Source organism: Rhinoraja longicauda, chromosome 17 (genome assembly GCF_053455715.1).
Source record: "Rhinoraja longicauda isolate Sanriku21f chromosome 17, sRhiLon1.1, whole genome shotgun sequence".
Taxonomy (NCBI): domain Eukaryota; kingdom Metazoa; phylum Chordata; class Chondrichthyes; order Rajiformes; family Arhynchobatidae; genus Rhinoraja; species Rhinoraja longicauda.
This window is the reverse complement of record NC_135969.1, coordinates 46495134-46516824: the sequence shown is the minus strand read 5'-3', so window position 1 is coordinate 46516824 and position 21691 is coordinate 46495134. Positions and strand designations below refer to the sequence as shown.

Here is a 21691-nt window from a genome sequence, read left to right as displayed (position 1 = left end):
ACTCCAGCTTTTTGTGTCTATCTTCGGTTTAAACCAGCATCTGCAGTTCCTTCCTACACCTCTTGATACAATGTTGATTTTTGTTTGGTCAATTGTTGAATTTTAGCTGAAAGTACTTCTATGAAATACTGTAAGAAGGAATTGCAGATGCTGGTTTAAACCTAAGAAAGACACAAAAAGCTGGAGTAACTAATGGGTGACGTGTCTTCTTGAAGAAGAGTCTCGACCCGAAAAGTCACCCATTCCTTCTCTCCAGAGATGCTGTCTGACCCGCCGAGTTACTCCAGCTTTTGGTGTCTATCTTCTATGATATACTTGTATTTTTGACTGTCAAATAAGAGGAAAAAATAAATATGAAGCAAAGCTGTCACTTGCATTGGCTGATGTAAAACAAAGATTATGTTTGCTGTGTAGTGGCCTGGCGGAGGCCAGAGAAAAGGCAAGACGCCAGGCAGTGTTTAGTAAGATTCTTTTATTAGGCTGTGAGCTCCTGCCCACAGCGTAGTTCTCCAAGGGATGAGGAACGCCTTCCCTTGGTCTGGCTTTTAACCCCTTTCGCCTGTCCGTCACGTAACGAGGGGGCTGACCCAAGGAGTGGTCTGATCCGCCACAGGACCCCCCCCCCAAGAACCGGAGGTACAAAACGGACAGGAGGGCGCACGAGGCGACCAGCCCGGGTGCGCACCATGACCGGCGCAGGGACCGGCGACTGACCGACAGGTGGAGGGGTCGTAGCAGACACTGGAGGGGGTAGCTTGGACGGGGGGCGACCGCGCGGGCGGGGCTGTGCAACCGGCACCGGCCGATCAATGTCCACGTGTGCCGGCTTCAGCCGTGCGACCGAAACAGTCTCTCTGCGACCCCCCCATGTCCAGAACGAATGTGGCCGAGCCGTGTTGCAGGACCCGGAAGGGGCCCTCGTACGGCCGCTGGAGAAGTGATCGGTGTGCGTCCCTGCGCAGGAACACAAACTGGCAGTCCTCCAGAGCGGCAGGGACGTGTGGCTGGAATGTCCCATGACGTGACGTGGGCACAGGTGCCAGCCTGCCCACCGTCTGCCGAAGACGTTGCAGGGCGTCAGAAGGCTGCTCCACTCGACCCTGCGCTGGTGGGATGAACTCCCCGGGAACCGTCAAGGGGGCCCCGTACACCAACTCGGCGGAGGAGGAGGCCAAGTCCTCCTTGGGTGCGGTGCGGATCCCCAGCAAAACCCACGGCAGGGCGTCCACCCAGTCTGGGCCCGTGAGCCGAGTCTTCAGGGCAGCTTTCAGCTGGCGGTGAAAGCGTTCCACCAACCCGTTCGTAGTGTGGTGTAGGCTGACACCCAAGAGTCTTGCCATGGCCGACCACAGTTCCGAAGTGAACTGTGGCCCCCGGTCGGATGTAATGTCCAGTGGCACCCCGAACCGGGCGATCCAGTGCGCCGCCAAGGCCCGCGCGCAGGTGGCCGTCGAGGTGTCTGCCAGCGGAATTGCCTCCGGCCACCGCGTGAAGCGATCTACCACAGTGAAGAGGTGGGTCATGCCCCGGGACGGCGGCAGCGGCCCTACGATGTCCACATGAATGTGGTCGAAGCGCTGCCGAGGGACACGAAACTCTTGCAGAGGCGCACGCACGTGTCGCTGGATTTTTGAAGTTTGTCACGGGATGCAGGTGCGTGCCCAGTGTGCGACCTGCTTGCGCAGCCCGTGCCACATGAAACGGGAGGATACAAGGGCCACCGTCGCCCGAATGGAGGGGTGAGACAGCCCGTGGAGCACCTCGAATACCCTGCGACGCCAGACGACAGGGACGATGGGCCGCAGCAGGCCAGTGGAGGTGTCGCACAACAGTGTTGTATCCCCGGGGCCACAGACAATGTCCTCCAGCTGCAGGCCGGACACGGCTGTACGATAGGCGGCCATCTCCTCGTCCCCCAGCTGTGCGGCTGCTAGGGCGGAATAGTCGATCCCCCCCGGCCATTTGTAGGACGGCGTGGATCGCGGGTCTAGACAGGGCGTCGGCCACCCTGTTGTTTTTTCCCTCCACGAACCAAATTGAGGTGGTGTATTCCAACACATAAGCCAATTGTCTCTGTTGCCGCGCAGACCACGGATCCGAAACCTTGGCGAACGCAAAGGTGAGTGGCTTGTGGTCTGTGAACGCGGTGAAGGGTCTCCCCTCTAGGAAGTACCGAAAGTGGCGTACCGCGAGGTAGAGGGCGAGGAGCTCCCGGTCGAACGCGCTGTAATGCCGTTGGGCCCCGCTGAGGTGCCTGCTAAAGAAGGCGAGTGGCCGCCAACACCCGTCGATGTGCTGCTCTAGCACCGCACCGACCGCCACCTCAGAAGCGTCCACGGTAAGGGCGGTTGGGGCATCCTCCTTAGGATGGACGAGCATCGTGGCCCTGGCTAGGGCCTCCTTAGCCTGCTCAAAGGCCGCTCCTGCTTCATCGTCCCATTCGACCTCCTTGCGGCGACCAGCCATGAGGTGGAAGAGTGGGCGCATAGTTCTGGCCACCGACGGCAGGAAGCGGTGATAGAACGAGACCATCCCAGCGAATTCCTGCAGGCCCTTGACAGTGGTCGGTCGGGGGAAACGGCGGACAGCTTCGACCCTGTCCGGAAGAGGTACCACCCCTTGTGGGGTCACCCGATGGCCGAGGAAATCGATGGCCGTCACCCCAAAACGGCACTTGGAAGTATTGATTGACAACCCGTACTCGCTGAGGCGTTTACACAGCTGGCGGAGGTGGGTGCAGTGCTCCTGCTTCGAGCGGCTGGCCACGAGTACGTCGTCCAAGTACACAAAGACGAATTCCAGGCCACTGCACACACAGTCCATAAGCCGTTGGAAGGCCTGTGCGGCGTTCTTCAACCCGAACGGCATCCGTAGGAACTCGATTAGGCCGAACGGGGTGATGATGGCAGTCTTGGGGATGTCATCGGGGTGGACCGGGATTTGATTATATCCACGCACAAGGTCCACCTTGGAGAACACGGATGCTCCGGCCAGGTGGGCATTAAAGTCCTGGATGTGCGGAACCGGGTACCTGTCGGGAACGGTCGCGTCATTTAAGCGCCGATAGTCCCCGCACGGTCGCCAACCCCCGTCCGCCTTGGGGACCAAGTGGAGTGGTGACGCCCACGGGCTATCGGAAAGGCGCACGATGCCCATTGACTCCATCTGACGAAACTCCTCTCGAGCTAGACGGAGCTTGTTTGGAGCGAGACGCCGCGCTCGGGCGTGCACGGGTGGCCCGGTGGTGGGGATGTGATGTTGCACCCCGTGCTTGGGAGCGGAGGAGGAGAAGTGGGTTTCCACAATGTCCGGGAAGTCCGCCAGGATGCGCGCGTACGTCGCATCCACGGACGACAGGTGTCCGACGTTGGGGGAGACCGGCCTCAGCGTGCTGGAGTGCACCAGGCGCTGCCGCCTGACATCCACGAGCATGGAATGCGCCCGCAGGAAGTCGGCGCCCAGCAGCGGCTGGGAAACATCGGCAATGATGAACCGCCACGTGAACCAGCTGTCGCCGAAGTTAAGGGCGAGCTGGCAGACCCCGTAAGTGTTGATGGGGCTACCGTTAGCCGCAGTGAGGAGGGGGCCGCGTTTGCCCGTATGGATATCGGCGGTGGAAGGAGGTAGGACGCTCACCTCTGCTCCAGTGTCGACGAGGAACCGACCCCCGGTGCGGCGATCCCGGGCGAACACACGATGGATCTGGCCGGCCGCCGAAGGGATCACTGACGGCCGGCCCTCGCGTTTCCCGGAAAGGCACAGGGTAGGCGACATTGCTTGGCGTTCGGTCCCCAACGACGGTGATAATAGCACCAGCCGCCTTTGCTGGTGTCCGGTGGTGGTGCAGACTGGGATGCCCACCAGCGACCTCCGGTGGTCTCCAGCGGTATTGGAGGTGGTGCTGCTTGGGCCGACCACCAGCGACCTCTGGTGGCGTCTGGCTGAATTGTCGGCGGGCCGTGCGAGAAGGGCGTGCCGGCACCTGGGTGCCTGATGGCGGCTGGATTTCGCCGCGGGGGTCGCCCTGAAACGGGGTCGACCTGAAACGGGGTCGACGACGGCCCCAGCTTGCTGTTGGCCTTCCGACGCCGCCGAAAAGACGGCTAGGGCTTCCAGGTCCTCCCGACGGGACATCCAGATTTGATCAGCGCGCTCGCCCAGCCGCTGCGTGTCGGTGAAGGGGTCCTCAGCGAGCTGAGAACGGAGGTCGACCGGGAGCTGCCGCAGGTAGGCCTGCTTGAATAAGAAACAGGGCGGGTGGTTGCCCATAAGGGCGAGCATGTCCTCCAGAAGGGCCGACGGCCGTCGGTCCCCGAGCCCCCCCTGGCTCATAACGCGAGTTGCCCTCTCGGCGTCGCTGAGGCCGAACCTCCTGATAAGGAGTTCTTTAAGGCCCTTATATTTGTCATCCGCGGGGGGGTCATTAAGGTAAGGCTTTACTCGCCTTGCTGTCGCCTGGTCCAGGGCGCCGACGACATAAAAGTACTTCGTCAAGTCGACGGTTACCCCTCGCACAGCAAACTGTGCCTCTGCCTGCTGAAACCAGACCTCAGGCTCTTCGGTCCACAGGGTCGGGAGTTTGAGGGAGACGGCCTCGAGGTCGGCAGGACCGAGGGCGGCAGGACCGGGTTGCACGAGGTCGGCAGGACCGGGTTGCACATTATCGTTTGACATCACTACGTGTGATGTCCGTCGAGGTCACCAATGTAGTGGCCTGGCGGAGGCCAGAGAAAAGGCAAGACGCCAGGCAGTGTTTAGTAAGATTCTTTTATTAGGCTGTGAGCTCCTGCCCACAGCGTAGTTCTCCAAGGGATGAGGAACGCCTTCCCTTGGTCTGGCTTTTAACCCCTTTCGCCTGTCCGTCACGTAACGAGCGGACTGACCCAAGGAGTGGTCTAGTCCGCCACAGCTGCATAATCCTGAATGAGTTGATGTTCTGCCATCAAAATAAGGTTAGTTAGATCTTTGGAAATATAAATAGGTCAACATCCCTACCCTTGCCGTGTGTAGTTGGAAGGGAAATAGACACTTCTTGCTCCAAAATTACAAGAATCTGGGGGTACCATGATTGGTTTCCAAGTTGATGACTTGCAAAATGTGCAGTAGTTTAATTTGGAGGGGAATACCTGATAAGGGACACTGTGTCTTCACCTGGGTCTATGGATACATTGTTTGTGTTAGATGTTAAACCGAAACTGTTTAGATGTGCTCTTATACTGACGTCACTACCGGTGTACCAGATATAAAATGCATATGAAAAAAAATAAAAGTCTTCTCTTCCGGTTAAAGCAACACCGACGTATGAGAGCATGTGTGTTTATTCCTCCGAAGAATAAAAGCATAATACCGACTATCCTGCCCTTGAGATGCAAACGCCAACAGGTTATGGGCCCAGGAGGGATGGTGGAAGCCGATGGAACAGATTATGCTTCGACGGAGATGAAAAGAATTACAAATTATGGGAAACAAAGTTTTTAGGCCACCTGCGGCTACAAGGCTTAAAGTCAACAATTCTGTACGAGCCGGCTACCGACGAAGAAGACGACGGGGAAGCCGAGAAAAACGAAAAAGCCTACGCCGAGTTGATACAAGTGCTAGACGACAAAAGTTTGTCACTCATTATGAGAGAAGCGGCGGACGACGGGAGAAAAGCGTTGCAGGTACTGAGGAGCCATTACGCGGACACAGGGAAGCCGCGAGTGATCGGCCTCTACACCGAGCTGACGTCGCTGAAAAAGGCCATAAACGAAAGTGTAACAGAATACATTATTCGTGCAGAAACGGCGATTACAGCACTAAGAAAAGCCGGAGAGACTCTTAGTGACGGGCTGCTGATTGCCATGATTCTGAAAGGCTTGCCAGAGACATTTAAGCCATTTGCCATCCACATAACACAGGGTGATGAGAAGACAACTTTTGGTGAGTTTAAGACCAAGTTGAGAAGCTACGAGAGCACTGAAAGATTTAGCGGGACACAAAGCGTGGGAATGCAGCGGAGAGCGCAGCGGTAAAGAACAGAGACAGTGGTGCAGTTTTTGCAAGAGCCCCACTCATAAGGAGGCAAACTGCAGAAAGAAAAAGCGAGACAACATGAAACAAGCATCCGACTCCAACGACCACACATTTGCATTCAAAATAAATGACTGGCAGGCAAGTGAAGAGACTCGTAAAGGGCTTACGGTCGACACGGGCGCAACAACGTCACACATAATCACAGACATTGAAAAGTTTAAGAACTTTGATGAGACTTTCCAGCCCGCCAAACACTTCATCGAGTTGGCTGATGGGACAAGGACGAGCGGTGTCGCACAGAGGAAAGGCAAAGCAGAGGTGTACCTGAGAGACAGCGAGGGCCGTCGTGTGAGGACGACGCTGAGAAAGGCGTTGTACATCCCATCATTCCCACAGGACATCTTCTGTCAAGGCAGCAACGACCACCGGAGCTTCGGTGATCTTTCGCCAAGGCAGCAACAAGCTCATCCACAAGAACGGCACCAAGTTCGACATTAAGGAGTACGACAGACTATACTATCTAAACACTAAGTCATAAAACTAATGACGGATGTCACGGGTGTTATGATATTCAAACATGGCACGAGATACTTGGTCACTGTAACTATGATGATGTATCACAGTTAGAGAGGGTAACAGAGGGCATGAAAATCAAAGGTAAAGTTGATAAGTCCAAACTCAACTGTGAGGTCTGTATAAAAGGCAAATTTGCACAGAGCAGGAACAGAGAGCCAGATTTTTTTTGTGCACAACCCGCAGGCATTGCCACTTTCATTTCACTGCACATCGAGTATGTGTATGTGACAAATAAATTTGACTTGACTTGATGTAAGGGCTAAAGAAGCACTTGAGTTAGTGCATACTGATTTGGCTGGCCCTATAGAGCCAGAAGCAAAAGATGGATACAAATACATACAAACTTTCACAGATGACTACTCAGAAGTGTTTGTTTACTTCTTGAAAACAAAACGTGACACTATAAAAGCTACAGAAAAGTTCATAGCGGACGCGGCCCCCTATGGAAAAATTAAGTGCATAAGATCTGATAATGGCAGAGTTCACAGCAGCAGATTTCCAATCATTGCTCAGTAGAAATGCCATAAGGCATGAAACCTCCGCACCTTACTCCCCCCATCAAAATGGGACAGCTGAGAGAAACTGGAGAACGCTATTTGAAATGGCAAGGTGCATGCTACTCGAGAGTAACCTACCGAAAGAATTGTGGATATATGCTGTAATGACTGCTGCAGTAATCCGCAACAGATGCTACAACAAACGTGTTGGTCAGACTCCACACTACATGGTGACAGGCAGAAAGCCTAATCTTTCAAAAATGAAGAAGTTTGGATCAGTCTGTTTCTCATACAAACAAGTCAAAAAGAAGTTAGACTCAAGATGTGAAAAAGGGATTTTTGTAGGTTATGACAAAAACAGCCCTGCATACTTAGTCTACTACCCAGAGACAGGGCGAGTTCTCAAAAACAGACTAGTGAAGTTCATAACAAAAAGTGTAACTGAATGCCAAACTCAGACAGATATGGAGATGAGTGATGATGACCATCCTGGGAAGAGATTAACATCCCCCAGACCGAACGCAGAGGTGACTGATCAGAGTCCAGAAGTGACACTGAAGTCTCACACGGATACTACTGAGAGTGATAGCAACACTCAAACTGGACAGGGTGAAAATAGTCAGAGCACACGCTATCCTGAGAGAAAGGAAAAGCCCACAGTACTTACGAGACTATGAGTGTAAAGTAAAAGAGGGTGACCAGATAAATGTAAATGTAGACTACTGCTACAGAGTGATGTATAATGTTCCACAAACCTTCAAAGAAGCTATGAGCTCATCAAAATCTGACATTTGGGCTAAAGCTATGAAGGAGGAAATCAAATCTCTCAAAGAAAATGACACACACACTCTAACCACAATACCACAGGGCAAAAATGCAGTGGGGGGGAAGTGGGTGTTTGCAGTAAAAGAATCTTCAGATAAGACTGAGACATACAAAGCCAGGTATGTTGCAAAGGGGTATAGTCAAGTAGTAGGAATAGATTACAAGGAGACGTTTTCCCCAACAGCTAACATGACATCAGTGCACAGTCTGATGCAGCTAGCAGCTCAGTACGATTTGGAATTACACCAGATGGATGTGAAAACAGCTTATCTACATGCTCCAATTGATTGTGAGCTGTATATTGAACAACCTGAAGGATTTGAAGTGAAAACAGACACAGGTAAAAAGCTGGTCTGCAAACTTAACAAATCACTGTATGGACTGAAACAGTCAGGACGGAACTGGAACAAGATGCTGCATGATCATCTCAGTAAAAATGGTTTCGCAAAAAATCCAGCAGATCACTGCGTGTACAATAAAGAGACTGAAAATGAGAGAATAATTCTGATCATGTGGGTTGACGACCTAATTATTGCTGCCAGTGATAAAGAATCTCTCAATGGTGTGAAAGAAATGCTAAGTGCAAAGTTTAAGATGAAAGATCTTGGGAAACTTAGACATTTTCTAGGCATTGATTTTTCACAGACAGAGGGAGAAATAAAAATGAACCAAAAGAGGTACATAGCAAAAATACTGGAGAAGTTTGGAATGTCTGACTGTAAAACAAGGTTAACTCCATGTGAACAGAAACAAAACTTTTATGATGATGATGAGCCTGTTAATCCAACACAATACAGGGAAGTGGTAGGCAGCTTGATATATGTGATGACATGTACAAGGCCTGATTTAAGCTGGATTGTCAGTAAACTGTCACAATATCTAGCAGAGCCTAAAGAACAACATAAGATAACTACCAAACATGTGTTGAGGTACTTAAAGGGTACTATAAACCAGGAGCTGTGTTACAAGAAAAGAGAGGAAAAACTCAAACTTGTTGCATACAGTGACGCTGACTGGGCGGCAGATCAAAACGACAGGCGAAGCACAACAGGATATTGTTTTAGTTTGTCTGAAAATGGGCCTGTTATTTCATGGAAACCCAAGAAACAGCAGACAGTAGCCTTATCCACATGTGAAGCCGAATATATGGCAATGGCGGCTACTACACAAGAGAGCTTGTATCTTGTGCAGCTATTGAAAGGAATGGACAAAGATTGCCAGTACGAGCCAGTGAAAATCTTTGAGGACAATCAAGGTGCGATTGCTTTATCAAAGAACCCAGTGAACCGACAAAGATGCAAACATATCGACATTAGGTATTATTTCATTCGGTCTGCACTCAGTGATAAGAAAGTAATCATTGAGTATTGTCCAACAGCAGACATGGTTGCAGATATCTTAACTAAGCCTGCAACAAAGTTTAAAACTGAGAAATTCAGGGATTATATGTTTGGAGTGTAAAATCATAACAACAAAATTATTATTTTTTTGAAAGGTTGAACACTGTAAATGTGTAAAATGTGGTGATACAGAGAATGTAATCAGATTAAGTTATGTTGTATATGTTGTTAAATGTAATGCACAGCATAAGAGCAAGTGGGGGTGTTGGATGTTAAACCGAAACTGTTTAGATGTGTTCTTATACTGACGTCACTACCGGTGTACCAGATATAAAATGCATATGAAAACAAAATAAAAGTCTTCTCTTCCGGTTAAAGCAACACCGACGTATGAGAGCATGTGTGTTTATTCCTCCGAAGAATAAAAGCATAATACCGACTATCCTGCCCTTGAGATGCAAACGCCAACAGTTTGGAATGCTCATAGTACCAAGAGGGAGTAATCAAAGAACGTGAGGGAGTTAGATGTGGCCCTTGTGGCTAAAGGGATCGGGGGGGGGTATGGAGAGAAGGCAGGTATGGGTTACTGAGCTGGATGATCAGCCATGAACATATTGAATGGCGGTGCAGGCTCGAAGGGCCGAATGGCCTACTCCTGCACCTATTTTCTATGTGAAGGCTGAGCCTATTGCCAATCAATATTGGATAGCATTAAATCTATAATTTTAATTGTTTGTCTCACACTATTTTGAGTGGCCTTTCATTCAAAATTCATTGTCATCTAGAATGGCATTGTTCATCAAAGCACTAATCAAACATAAAATTAAATACAATATGACTATTTACCACTGTTTAACGATTTTTCAAATTATGCCTCTGGGCAAAATTTTACACAATGCAATATCACTTCCTCGGGGGATTTTTTGAAAGAATTTAAAATAAATGGACAATTAAACTTGTTAAACAATTATAATGTTGGCTTGTCCAAGCAAAAATGGACTTGCTTTGTCAGCAACTAGCAAACATTTGTTTGACTATTTACTTCAAATTTTGTGTCTGTATAAATAAAATCCAGCTCATTTTTATCTTTTGTGTTTTTTGTGCCATTTCTATCACGATTAGTTAACAAGGCAGAAATCTAAGAATCAAATGGGTGACTTTTCTGGTTTGAATGGTACAGACTACTCTAACCTTATCAAAGACTTGCATTCAAGGGAGTAGGGAAGATCCAAGGCAGTAGGGAAATAAAGGTGAAACGATGCACAGAAAAAATGATTCAAGAAGTTGAAATGTTGATTTGTTATAAGATCAGTCTTTTTTATTACCTCCTTCAGCTGCTGTGTGATGGAAGCGAGATGGTCATTTTCAGACTGGGCATTGGTGAGCACATTTTTCATCTGTTTCAGCTCGGTCTGTAACTCCAGAATCTTGGCCACATAATATGCTTCTTTGGAAGCAGACTCTTGAATCAATGACTCCTCACGACTCTCTCCATCAGCTGCCACCTTTTTCTGGTTACTATAAGCCTGACCAAAAGCCTAGAAGAACAAATAAAACACAAGGCAATGATCTTAGGAGCTGATAAACAGAATTAAACATCATCTGTATCTAACTAACCACACAGTGTATAAAACAGGCCAATTAAAAACATTGTCCAGAATTATGACCACATTTGAATTCATGGACAAACAATTTCAGCTTTATGAAATTAATACATATCTGCAGTACAATATATTCAAGGCTCCTGCTCATTTACTAAGCTTTCATTACTTTAAACTGCAGATGGGGAGAAGCACAAATACAATACATCACGTGGCATTATTGCTATTATTCAGAGATTCAGAATTGCTGAGACACAAGTTGTCCAGAATTATGTATGTAAATAGAATTAACACAATTCAACTATGACTCACTGGGCTGGGCCTCCATTGGCAGAGTGAGGCCCAGCACAAATTGGAGGAACAGCACCTCATATTTCACTTGGGCAGCTTACACCCCAGTGGTATGAACATTGACCTCTAACTTCAAGCAACCCTTGTTTTCCCTCTCTCGCCTTCCCAGTTCTCCGACCAATCTTACCGTCTCTGACTATATTTTATATCTGTACCACCCACTCCCCTGACATCAGTCTGAAAGGTCTTGACCCGAAACGTCACCCATTTCTTCCCTCCAGAGATGCTGCCTGTCCCGCTGAGTTACTCCAGCATTTTGTGTCTATCAACTATTACTCATCTTTATTCCTCCTGCTGCTGTATGTAATGTGACCTTCAAAGCCCACCTGGACCTTTCGGAAACTAAAATATTAAATTGTCACACTCAAAAAGATTGCTAAGGATCTAAACATTAGATCTTATTAACTTGGGTTATTTAAGCAAATGGATCGTTAATCTAATATAAATGCATTCACTGTCTGCATTTCCAGAAAATAAAACTAATGTGTTGCATTACTATTTCAGTTACTTTCCACAATGCTTCAAAGGCGAATTAGAAAAATGCATACTTAAATTATGATCAATGAAGCAAGATACATCTCAGCAAAAACAAGAGAAAAATTAGTAACTACAGACGCATCTCATTTCAGTCAGTCAATCACTGGACAAGTCAAGGGCCCGTCACAACATCCTCTTCTCAGTGGTTGAACTGTTGCTTCAGTGTGAACATAGCAGACAGCAGCACTGCTGCTCTACAAGACCTTCAGCCACATCGTCAATCAAGAGAAATCTGTAAAACATCCTCCTCAAATCCATCTGCCCACAGCAATTCATCCGTTTTACCTTTGCTTCATGATGGTACCAAGCTATGATACGAACAGCAGGGCCAATAACAGTGAAAACCCATGTCAAACAGAGCCGAGTCACTGCCCTAATCTATTTCTCATTTCGTTATATTATGCACCATCAAGTCTAAAAAAATTCAGTTGACAAGGAAAAATCCAATATCCTTACAACTGAATAACCTGCCAGTGGATTTAGACAGAGGAAACTGAGATCTACTCCAAATTAGTCGCTGGTTCAAGACCGACAAACACAGCTTGTACTCAGAGAATCACTTATTATGGTATGCGCGTCAAATCAAGGGTTTCAAAAGAGAACTGAAAAGCCACATGAAGAGAGAAAAAATAGGGCCACAGGGAAATAACTGAGAAATAGAATTGACTGAATTATTCTAATGAGCCAGATGCCCACAGCAATATTTGCATGGCCTTTATCTGTGCTATAATGATATTCTGATTTTTAATTCACTAACCATCTAACTCATAGAAAATATAGTCATATGGGAAAACTACAATATCTATCTATCTTCTATCCTGCTAAAACTCAGATCTTGTGTGTATATATATATATCCGTATGTAAATATATGTATTTCTGTGATTTTGCCAAACCGGTAAACCATAGCGCCACAATTTTTGCGCCACCTAATCACCTCTCTCGCGGAGACTCTTTATAACAAGTTTTATTTAAATCGGTCTTATTTTTTAAGTAACAGACATTTTAAAGTTCAAAAATCTCCTTTCTAAACACATTTTTCCAAGGACTGCTGTGCGTCTGACGTAGGGCACGCACGGACTCTCTCTTCACTCGCACAAACAAGATGGACTCCATTAGCGGAGCCGCCCGCCCGCAATCAGGGGCTCCCCTCTCCTCTCCCCCACAACTGTCGCGAGTAATCCCAGCTCGGCTAGGCCACAGCTGCCGCAGCGCTGCCCGTCTCCAGTAGTCCGCCGCTCCGGGAAAGTAAGTGGGGGGACAGGGAGGGTGGGAGGTGGAGAGAGTGGGGGTGGGAGGGAGAGTGGGACTGAGGAAGGGGACAGCAGGTTGGGTTGGGGGGAAGGGGGGAAGGGGGGTGGTGGGGAAAGGGGAGGTGGGGGAGAGTGAGAGTGGCAGTGGGGAGGAGAGAAGGGGGGTGGGGGGAGGAGAGAGTGGGGAAAAGGGGGGGTCGTGGGGAAAGGGGAGGTGGGGGAGAGTTAGAGTGGAGATGGGGAGGGAGAGAGTGGGGAAAAGGGGGGGTCGTGGGGAAAGGGGAGGTGGGGGAGGAGAGGGTGCTACAATACAGGAGAGGCTTTGGGTCCAGGGCTCACTCAGTCATACCCTCTCCCCTTCTCTCTACGAGGAATGGGCCCAACGGGTCCACTTGGTCGAGTGACATTCTAAATTTGAGAGATACCAATAATACAATACAATATATCTTTATTGTCATTGTACAGGGGTACAACGAGATTGGGAATGGGGCTTCCATACGATACAATAAATTAATTAGCTAATCAGTATAAATTTATACAACCCAGTGAAACAAAATTAGAAACACATTTAAAACAGTATAAAGTTCAAGTAGGTCTGTGCCGGTTCACTGTGCGATGTGACCATCCGGCTCAGCAGGTCCGGTTCATAGCAGCTATGGCCCTGGGGATGAAGCTGTTCCTGAGTCTGGAGGTGCGGGCGTAGAAGGCCTTGTAGCGTCTGCCCGATGGTAGAATTTCGAACGGACTATTGCAGGGGTGTGAGGAGTCTTTGTGAATGCTGGTGGCTTTTCTGAGGCATCGTGTGTTGTAGATGTCCTTCAAGGCTGGTTGCTGTGTTCCAATAGTCTTCTGAGCTCTATGGACTACCCGCTGAAGAGCTCTCCTCTCTGCCTCCATGCAGCTGAGGTACCACACAGGGATGCCATGCGTTAGGATGCTCTCTATGGTGCAGCAGTAGAAGGTCGTCAGCAGCTGTTGGGGCAGACCAGACTTTTTCAGTGTTCTCAGGTAGAACAGTCGTTGCTGTGCCTTCTTGACCAGCACAGTGGTGTTAGTGGACCATGTGAGAACCCCCGAAATGTGAGTGCCTTGAAACTTGAAGCTGGACACTCTCTCCACACTGTCCCCATTGATAAAGATCGGAGCATATTCCCCGTTGTGTGATCTACAGAAGTTGATATCAGCTCCTTGGTCTAGGTGGTGTTTAGAGATCACCGTTGTGTCTTCTTCAAACTTGACAATGGTGTTAGTGTCGAATGCAGGAACACAGTCGTGTGTGAATAGGGAGTAGAGCATGGGGCTCAAAACACAGCCCTGTTAATAATTAAGTGGGGGTGAAATGTTAATGAAATTAAGAGCTTTTTCAACAGACTGATAACTGCAAAGTTACCACAGTAATACCTAATCAATTGTAGTGATCCATTAATCTATGAACTATAAAACATTTCTTTCATCTTGAATTCAAACTCTCACAATGCAAAACAGGAAAAACATAGGAAGTGGAAGACCTTTTTTTACAATTATGACTCATAGGATGTTGCATTAAACTAGGGAAAAAGACAAACTACATGGAGGTCATAATACAGAAATAGATGGTTGAACACAACTTAGCATTACAAAGTTCGGTTTGAAAAATTAAGTACACTTCAAAGCGTTTAATTGGATGCAGACCACGTTGGGACTTCCCAAAGCCATGAAAGATGACATATAAATACCAGTCTTACTTTTTTGCATTATGTACTCGTCCTATTCTGCTCTGAAGTTATTTTTACCTCACCAGCCACAAGGAGAAAGTTGAGGATACAAGTCCTTTTTGCATTTTTTTCTCTTACCGCTACATGACAAAATAGCCATTTTATTCCACAGCATAACAAACCAAGATCTCAAAAAATACAAAAGCAACTGCATCATAGCAATGAACTAAACCAAAACCAAATTTGTTGTTCATTTGGCTCACCAAATATTTTGCATATTTACTAAGGAGGCTACTAACCTTTATAGCAATCACACTACAAATGTCTGGTCATAGACAACATCCACATGATCAGAGACAATTTCCTGAATCCAATAGCTAAGTAGTGAAGGCCACTGATCACAATTAGAAATTACTAATCAAACTAGGCGAAGGGCATCCATCAAGCCATTAATGAAAATGCTGTCAATAATCACTAATCAGATTTTCATACTCCTGTTTAAACAATGTTTCTTGTTCCTCCTACCCACCCTATCATTTCCTACAAAATTAAGCATAACAAGTGAAGGCCCCCTAACCAAAACCACTGCCTATCCACCTGCCCCCATTCATCCTGAAAGCAAAATCTACTGATCCAGCTGATTCAACACACCTGATGGATCATACAAAACTAAATTGCTCTCTCACTACCACCTCTCACTTCAATCTATATTTATATATACTACCTTAAGTAAATTTGAGGAACTTCACAGAAGAAACTAACAAACTATATCCCACACTAAGGTTCTTAAGATGATGAGGGAAGCCAAGACCAAAAAAAAAATTCAGTCAAAAATATTTTAAGGAATCTGGGTGATAAGCAGAGAAAAAGGGGGGATGTTTAGGGAGCAAATTGCAGTTTATGATTTAGACAGTTGTCAGTTAAGAAGCAATCAAAATCAGGCATATGCAAGAACACAGAAGAAGGGTCAACCCAAAACATCACTCATTCCTTCTCTCCTGAAATGCTGCCTGTCCCGCCGAGTTATTCCAGCTTTTTGTGTCTATCTTCGGTTTAAACCAGCATCTGCAGTTGCTTCCTGCACAACACAGAACTAATGGTGAATGAAAGCGATAGTGGGGCTGGGAGCTAAGTGAAAATTTCAAAACAAGGATGGGAATTCTAAAGTGGGCATTGACAAACTGGCAACCAGAGCTCAGGCTGCAAAGGTGAACCAAGGCTGATTAGGATGCGAAATAGGTCAACATACAGCAGCAATGTTCTGGCTAAGTTTAAATTAATGGAAAACAGTATGTAAATCAGAACAGCTGACCTTGAAATAGCAAGGCAAAAAGATCACATGCACAGATGAGGATGTGCAACAGATATGATGGAAATTTTCTGTCTCTCAGTCTGCATTTAGTATCCTAACCCAAAATGTTGTCTGCCCATTCCACTCCACAGAAGCTGCCTGCTTACTGCGCTGCTCCAGCACTTCATTTTGTTTGCCGTTAAAATGTTAGTGGCTGGGAATCAGTTATCAGAAATTTATACTCATCTGGACTAGGTATCAGACGAGCAGCATGACAAATCAAATCATTGGATCAAGCGCTGTTGGTTAGAGCTGGATGTCATCTGCACACTTGGAACTCAGGACATTTTCAGATGATGTTAAGGATTAGTGATGTGCGATTGGATTTTTGGGAAACGTAAAGCAATGGTGTATGTGTGAGAAGGAAAGTATTTTTCAGATGATTCTCCAGCTATCACAGCATAGATAAAAATTGGATCAAATGGATTGATGAGGGCAGTGTTTTTACTGTGCGCATGGATTTCAGCTGGGTCCCATACAGTAGGTTGATCAAAAGTAAAAACCTTCCATCGGATCCAAGAAAGAACAAGACAATTTTACATTCAAACCTGACTTGGCAGATAGTCATGATCAATGGTTCTTTTTTTGTGGCAGGACTGCTGTCATCCGATGGGGTTCTAAATAGTTTGCTATTTTGGCTTTTTTTGTCCAATATATTAATAATTTAGACCTCAATATAAGGAAGTTCTAAAAACATGATAAAGATTGTAGATTTTTAAAAACAGCCATATCGTGGAAAGTTTCAGATAGCTAGAAGATATACTAATCAAGTCAGCTGGGCAGACAAAAGGGCAAATAGAATTGAATTGAATTTAACACTCAGCAGGGTTAGGCTGGAAATAGATGATATTTCACGTCTCAGATCCTTCATCATAAATGAAGGATCCTGGACATGAAACCTTAATTGTTTCACCAATGCTGGAAATGCACAGCAGGTTAGGCGGTGTTCTCGGTTTTAATCTAATGGGAATATACCATAAATGGAAAGATAATAAGTGGTGTGGAAGACCCTGGGGAGGCAGCATAACGGGTTGGGAAAGGTGGTTAAAAGGTATACAATACCACAACGCAAAAGAGTAAACTATGGCTTGATGGACTGGGGGGGGGGGGGGAGGAAGAAAGGGAAATATAATTTCCTTAAGTCCCGACATTGGATAAACTCCCTGCATCTAATCCTACCAACCCTCCCAATACCACCCACTTTTCTCCACGCGCTTATATACACACGGTGAAATTTCCATCTCAACCCAGGCAGACATTTTCTCCAGCCATCTTTATTACCCTATCTCTAGGAAGACAATTAGGATCCGCAATCCTATTAACATGTTCAAATTACGGAGCCTCTACAGGCAAGCGATGCTCCATGGAAGGAGAACTGCACACTGACTATTTGAACTCCTTTCACTGATTAGTGAATCTAAATTAATATCATTTAAGGAGCTGCTGCCTAGAGCCCAGCATCAAGTTGTATCCCAGCTTTAGCTTAATCCCAACTCAAGGACACGACAAAGGCAGAAAATAATTCCAAAATATTCAATTCAAAACTAATTTGAGGCAATATTATTTTATATTTTTGCAAGAAGCAGCTGAGGAAAAATTGAATTAAGTGCAATGTGAAAAACAGGATTTTGTCAGAACAAGTAACTGTACATCGGTGAGACCAAGCGCAGGCTCGATGATCGTTTTGCCGAACACCTCCGCCCAGTCGGCCTTAACCTACCTGACCAGCACTTTAACTCCCCCTCCCATTCCCAATCTGACCTTTCTGTCCTGGGCCTCCTCCAGTGTCAGAGAGAGGCCGAGCACAAATTGGAGGAACAGCACCTCATATTTTGTTTGGATAGCTTATATCCCAGCGGTATGAACATTGACTTCTCTAACTTCAAATAGCTCTTGCTTTCCCTCTCTCTCCATCCCCTCCCCCTTCCCAGTTCTCCCACCAGTCTTACTGTCTCCGACTCGCCCACTCCCCTGACATCAGTCTGAAGAAGGGTCTCGACCCAAAACGTCACCCATTCTTTCTCTCCAGAGATGCTGCCTGACCCGCTGGGTTACTCCAGCATTTTGTGTCTACCTTCGATTTAAACCAGCATCTGCAGTTCTTTCCTAAAGATTTAGATCATATTTTATAGACCAGCCAATCTTCTTTTTTTTTTAAAGACAGATTATGCGAACACAAGAATCAAAAATGAACAAAACAAATGCAGTGGAAAAAATTGAAGTTTTCTTTGCTGGGCTCCTTGCCAATATTGTATACAGGTTATTTGCAGAAAAAAGCAGTAAAGCCGCAAAGCAAAGATCTTAAATGTTAGGGGTTTATCCATTTTATAACATATTGCATAGCGAGGCCCTGGTGTTTATGGGCACTGCTTTAGGTCATAAGATTTAATCATACTTCATTACAATACAGAAGGCGGGGTGGGATGGGGACTTGATGCAACAATTCCATGCTGTCTCTCAGAAACCCCCCTCTTATTCCCTGTGACGTACTTTCTACACAATCCCATTCACACCATCATCATTCTCCTACTACCTCTCCACACTTACATCAGCTAATTAATGCAATAACCACTTTTTGGGACGTTTAAAGAATGCGATGCATCAGGGGAAATCCACACAATTACAGGGAGAATGTGCAAACTCCGCACAGAGCACACCAACTCCAGGTTGTTAGAAATGAGAGAGTTACAATACACTACAACACTGTGCTGTCCTCTTATTATCCAACACATTAGATTACTATCCCATGTATGAATGTCAATCAGATAAAGATGAGAATACTAGCTCCCTTAATGTTTAGAGATGAGGTCGGACTGATAATGGCTCCTCTTGTATCCCTTGCTTTAAAATGGGTGCATTTTGTCTGGACAAATTTGAAGCTCAATAACCTGGTGGCTGATTGCTATTCCACTGTGTAGATGAAAATGATGAACCATTTTAGCGCTCCTTTGCAAACCAAAGAATTCTCCAGTTATTGAGGGTTTTGGTATGTACCTTTCAACTACATTTTGCATGAGATTAAGAACTTTAATCTACAATGTGAAACAAAAAGCTTAATCCCCAAGGAATTTCAACTGTGAACGTGCAAGGCAGAGGCCATTACAAGCAAACTCTCAATCAGTCCAATGCAACTCTTCTCCACTTTTAAACACTTTGCATAATTTGCATGTTTATTGCCAGTCCCCAAGAATCAATTCTTTGCTTCACAACTGGACAGATGTGACTGCAGGCAATCCAGGCCAAACAAAATCTAAACTGTGTTTTACACAGAGGAATGCTGTGACAGATGAGATTTATTCACATCTCTGCATCCAAGAGGTATTCCAATACTGTAGGTCTTCCTTCACATTACTTCCCAAATCAACCCCAAGGGCTCTTTGTATCAAAACAAAAGAAAAATCCTTGAGGAAATAACGCAAAAAAATCTAAACTGCAAATAGCGGAGCAAAAATAATCATCTGCATTTACTTTAAAATACCAACATCCAATAAGGTATCAAAATCCAAGAAAATTTTAATCTTTTGTCCCATGAAAATTTTGCAGGCTTCCAATACCAAAGAGAAAGCTCAGTTTGATTCCTAGTAACATGGGATGTGCGATGGTGCCTGTACTAGAAACTGCTTTAATCAATCTTTAATAAGCAAGACAAAGTAACATATCACGTTTCACTTATCCAGGATTCATATTCACCTATATATTTTGTGATCATAATTTTTTAGCTACCAATTGTACTTTGCAAAGTCATGCAAGAAATGTAGACAGGAGTGAACATTTCAAACTGTATGTATTTGATTCGGGTTAGCCAATTTAAATCAGCTGGACAGATAAATGGATGAAAGCAAGAGTGCAAATGCAACACCCCTTTATGCCACTTTCACATTTTATCACCATTCTGAAGAACGCTGCCAGTACTGCAACTCAAATTCGACTATTGGTGTGGACATTGTTCCAAATTCTGAATCCTTTTAGTGGAATGATAATTCATCCTTTTTATTGGAGAATTAATAAAGGATTAAGCTATAATTCAGTCCCTTTGTAATTAAAAGTTTGAGTTAATTGTACGATCAATTGGCAGAGATACACGCAGCTGAAAAGGTTTACAAAAGACACACCGTTTGGCAGAACTACAGTACATCTAATATTATGAACGCACCAGCTGAGAGTTACCACCCATCAGACAGCTGATTTTCTTTTCCCTCCCCCACAGTTGACTATAGCATAAGGCATGATCATGCACGTAAGATAGCAATTATTCAGCTTCATGTTGTGGAAATGCAGCTGCTACCTGTTTTGCATGTCCAACACCAAGCATACAAAAAGCTGCATTCATCAGTATGCAGATCAGAAACCAAGCTCTGTTCAGTCGGAATGTAGTAGTATTCAGTACATTGTAGATTTTAATCTAGATATTTTACTTTGAAATTCAAATGTACTCAAAATTCTTTCATATTAATAAAGAGATTTAATTTGCAATCGCCTGGCAAGACATTTGATAACAGAACACATAAACAACAATGAAGTTAAAAGGTAAAGTAAAAACAAAAGAATGAAAAGGATTGTGCATACTTAACATTTAAATTAAATCATAAAATATAAAAGATTTGTTAATATATTGGAATCCATATCCAAGTACCACATCTTTATTGAGAAGTGTTATTGGTGACCTTGAAACTACCAGAATGTCCAAAAAAAAATCATCTACCATCCCTCCGAGAAGGAAATCTGACACCTTATCTGGGGAATGAAATTCCAGACCCACATCTACATGATCTATATTAACTGCAAAGGCAATATCTCCCGTCCATTTTTAGACAGAAAATAAATATCGTGCTAGGGACATCCACATCTACAAATTCTCAACCAAACGGACAAATAATCTAGATAAAACTGCAGATGATGCAAATCTGAAAACACAGAAAATGCCAAAAATACTTAATCAGAAGGGTCAATTCCTGAAACCTTCGTTTCTTCTCCTGACCAGCTGTTTAAGTTTTCTAGCTTTTTGATTCAAATGAATGCCTTATTTTTTATAGAACAGTAACTCAAAAGGTCAAAGCTATTAAGATCTATTGTCATCCAAAGTACAGTTCTGCCAGTGACTTCATGTGACATAAGTGATGCATTTTATGATTAATCTTAATAGAACAACAAATTTCTAATTCGTAGGTGCAACATTTATAGCATATTTTACTTGGAATTTCTACACACTTCCCAAATTAAGGGCGGTCACTGTGGCGCAGCAGTAGAGTTGCTGCCTTACAGCGAATATAGCACCGGAGACACGGGTTCGATCCTGACTATGGGTGCTGTCTGTAAGGAGTTTGTACGTTCTCCCCGTGATCTGCGTGGGTTTTCTCCGAGATCTTCGGTTTCCTCCCACACTCCAAAGACATACAGGTTTGTAGGTTAATTGGATTGGTAAATGTAAAAATTGTCCCCTAGTGGGAGTAGGATAGTGTTAATGTGCGGGGATCGCTGGTCGGCACGGACACGGTGGGCCAAAGGGCCTGCTTCCACTCTGTATCACTAAACTAAACTATTTAATCATAAAATGTTTGAAAGATATCCCAATAGCACAACAAATTATAAGTTATTAATTTCTTCCACACATTGGCAAAATAGACAAGAGCATGATCTCTAACTAGACAATTTATTA

At 45.4% G+C, this 21691-nt stretch overlaps 1 protein-coding gene across 2 annotated transcripts in view; it reads right to left on the bottom strand.

Annotated features, from left to right (window-relative positions):
- LOC144601977 (protein bicaudal D homolog 2-like) overlaps positions 1-21691 on the bottom strand; it is a 62269-nt gene that overhangs the window by 28543 nt on the left and 12035 nt on the right. For both annotated transcript variants that reach the window (XM_078414653.1, XM_078414652.1), the window contains exon 2: positions 10576-10788. In XM_078414653.1, the coding sequence (XP_078270779.1) occupies positions 10576-10788 (213 nt within the window). The remainder of the gene's footprint in view (positions 1-10575; positions 10789-21691) is intronic.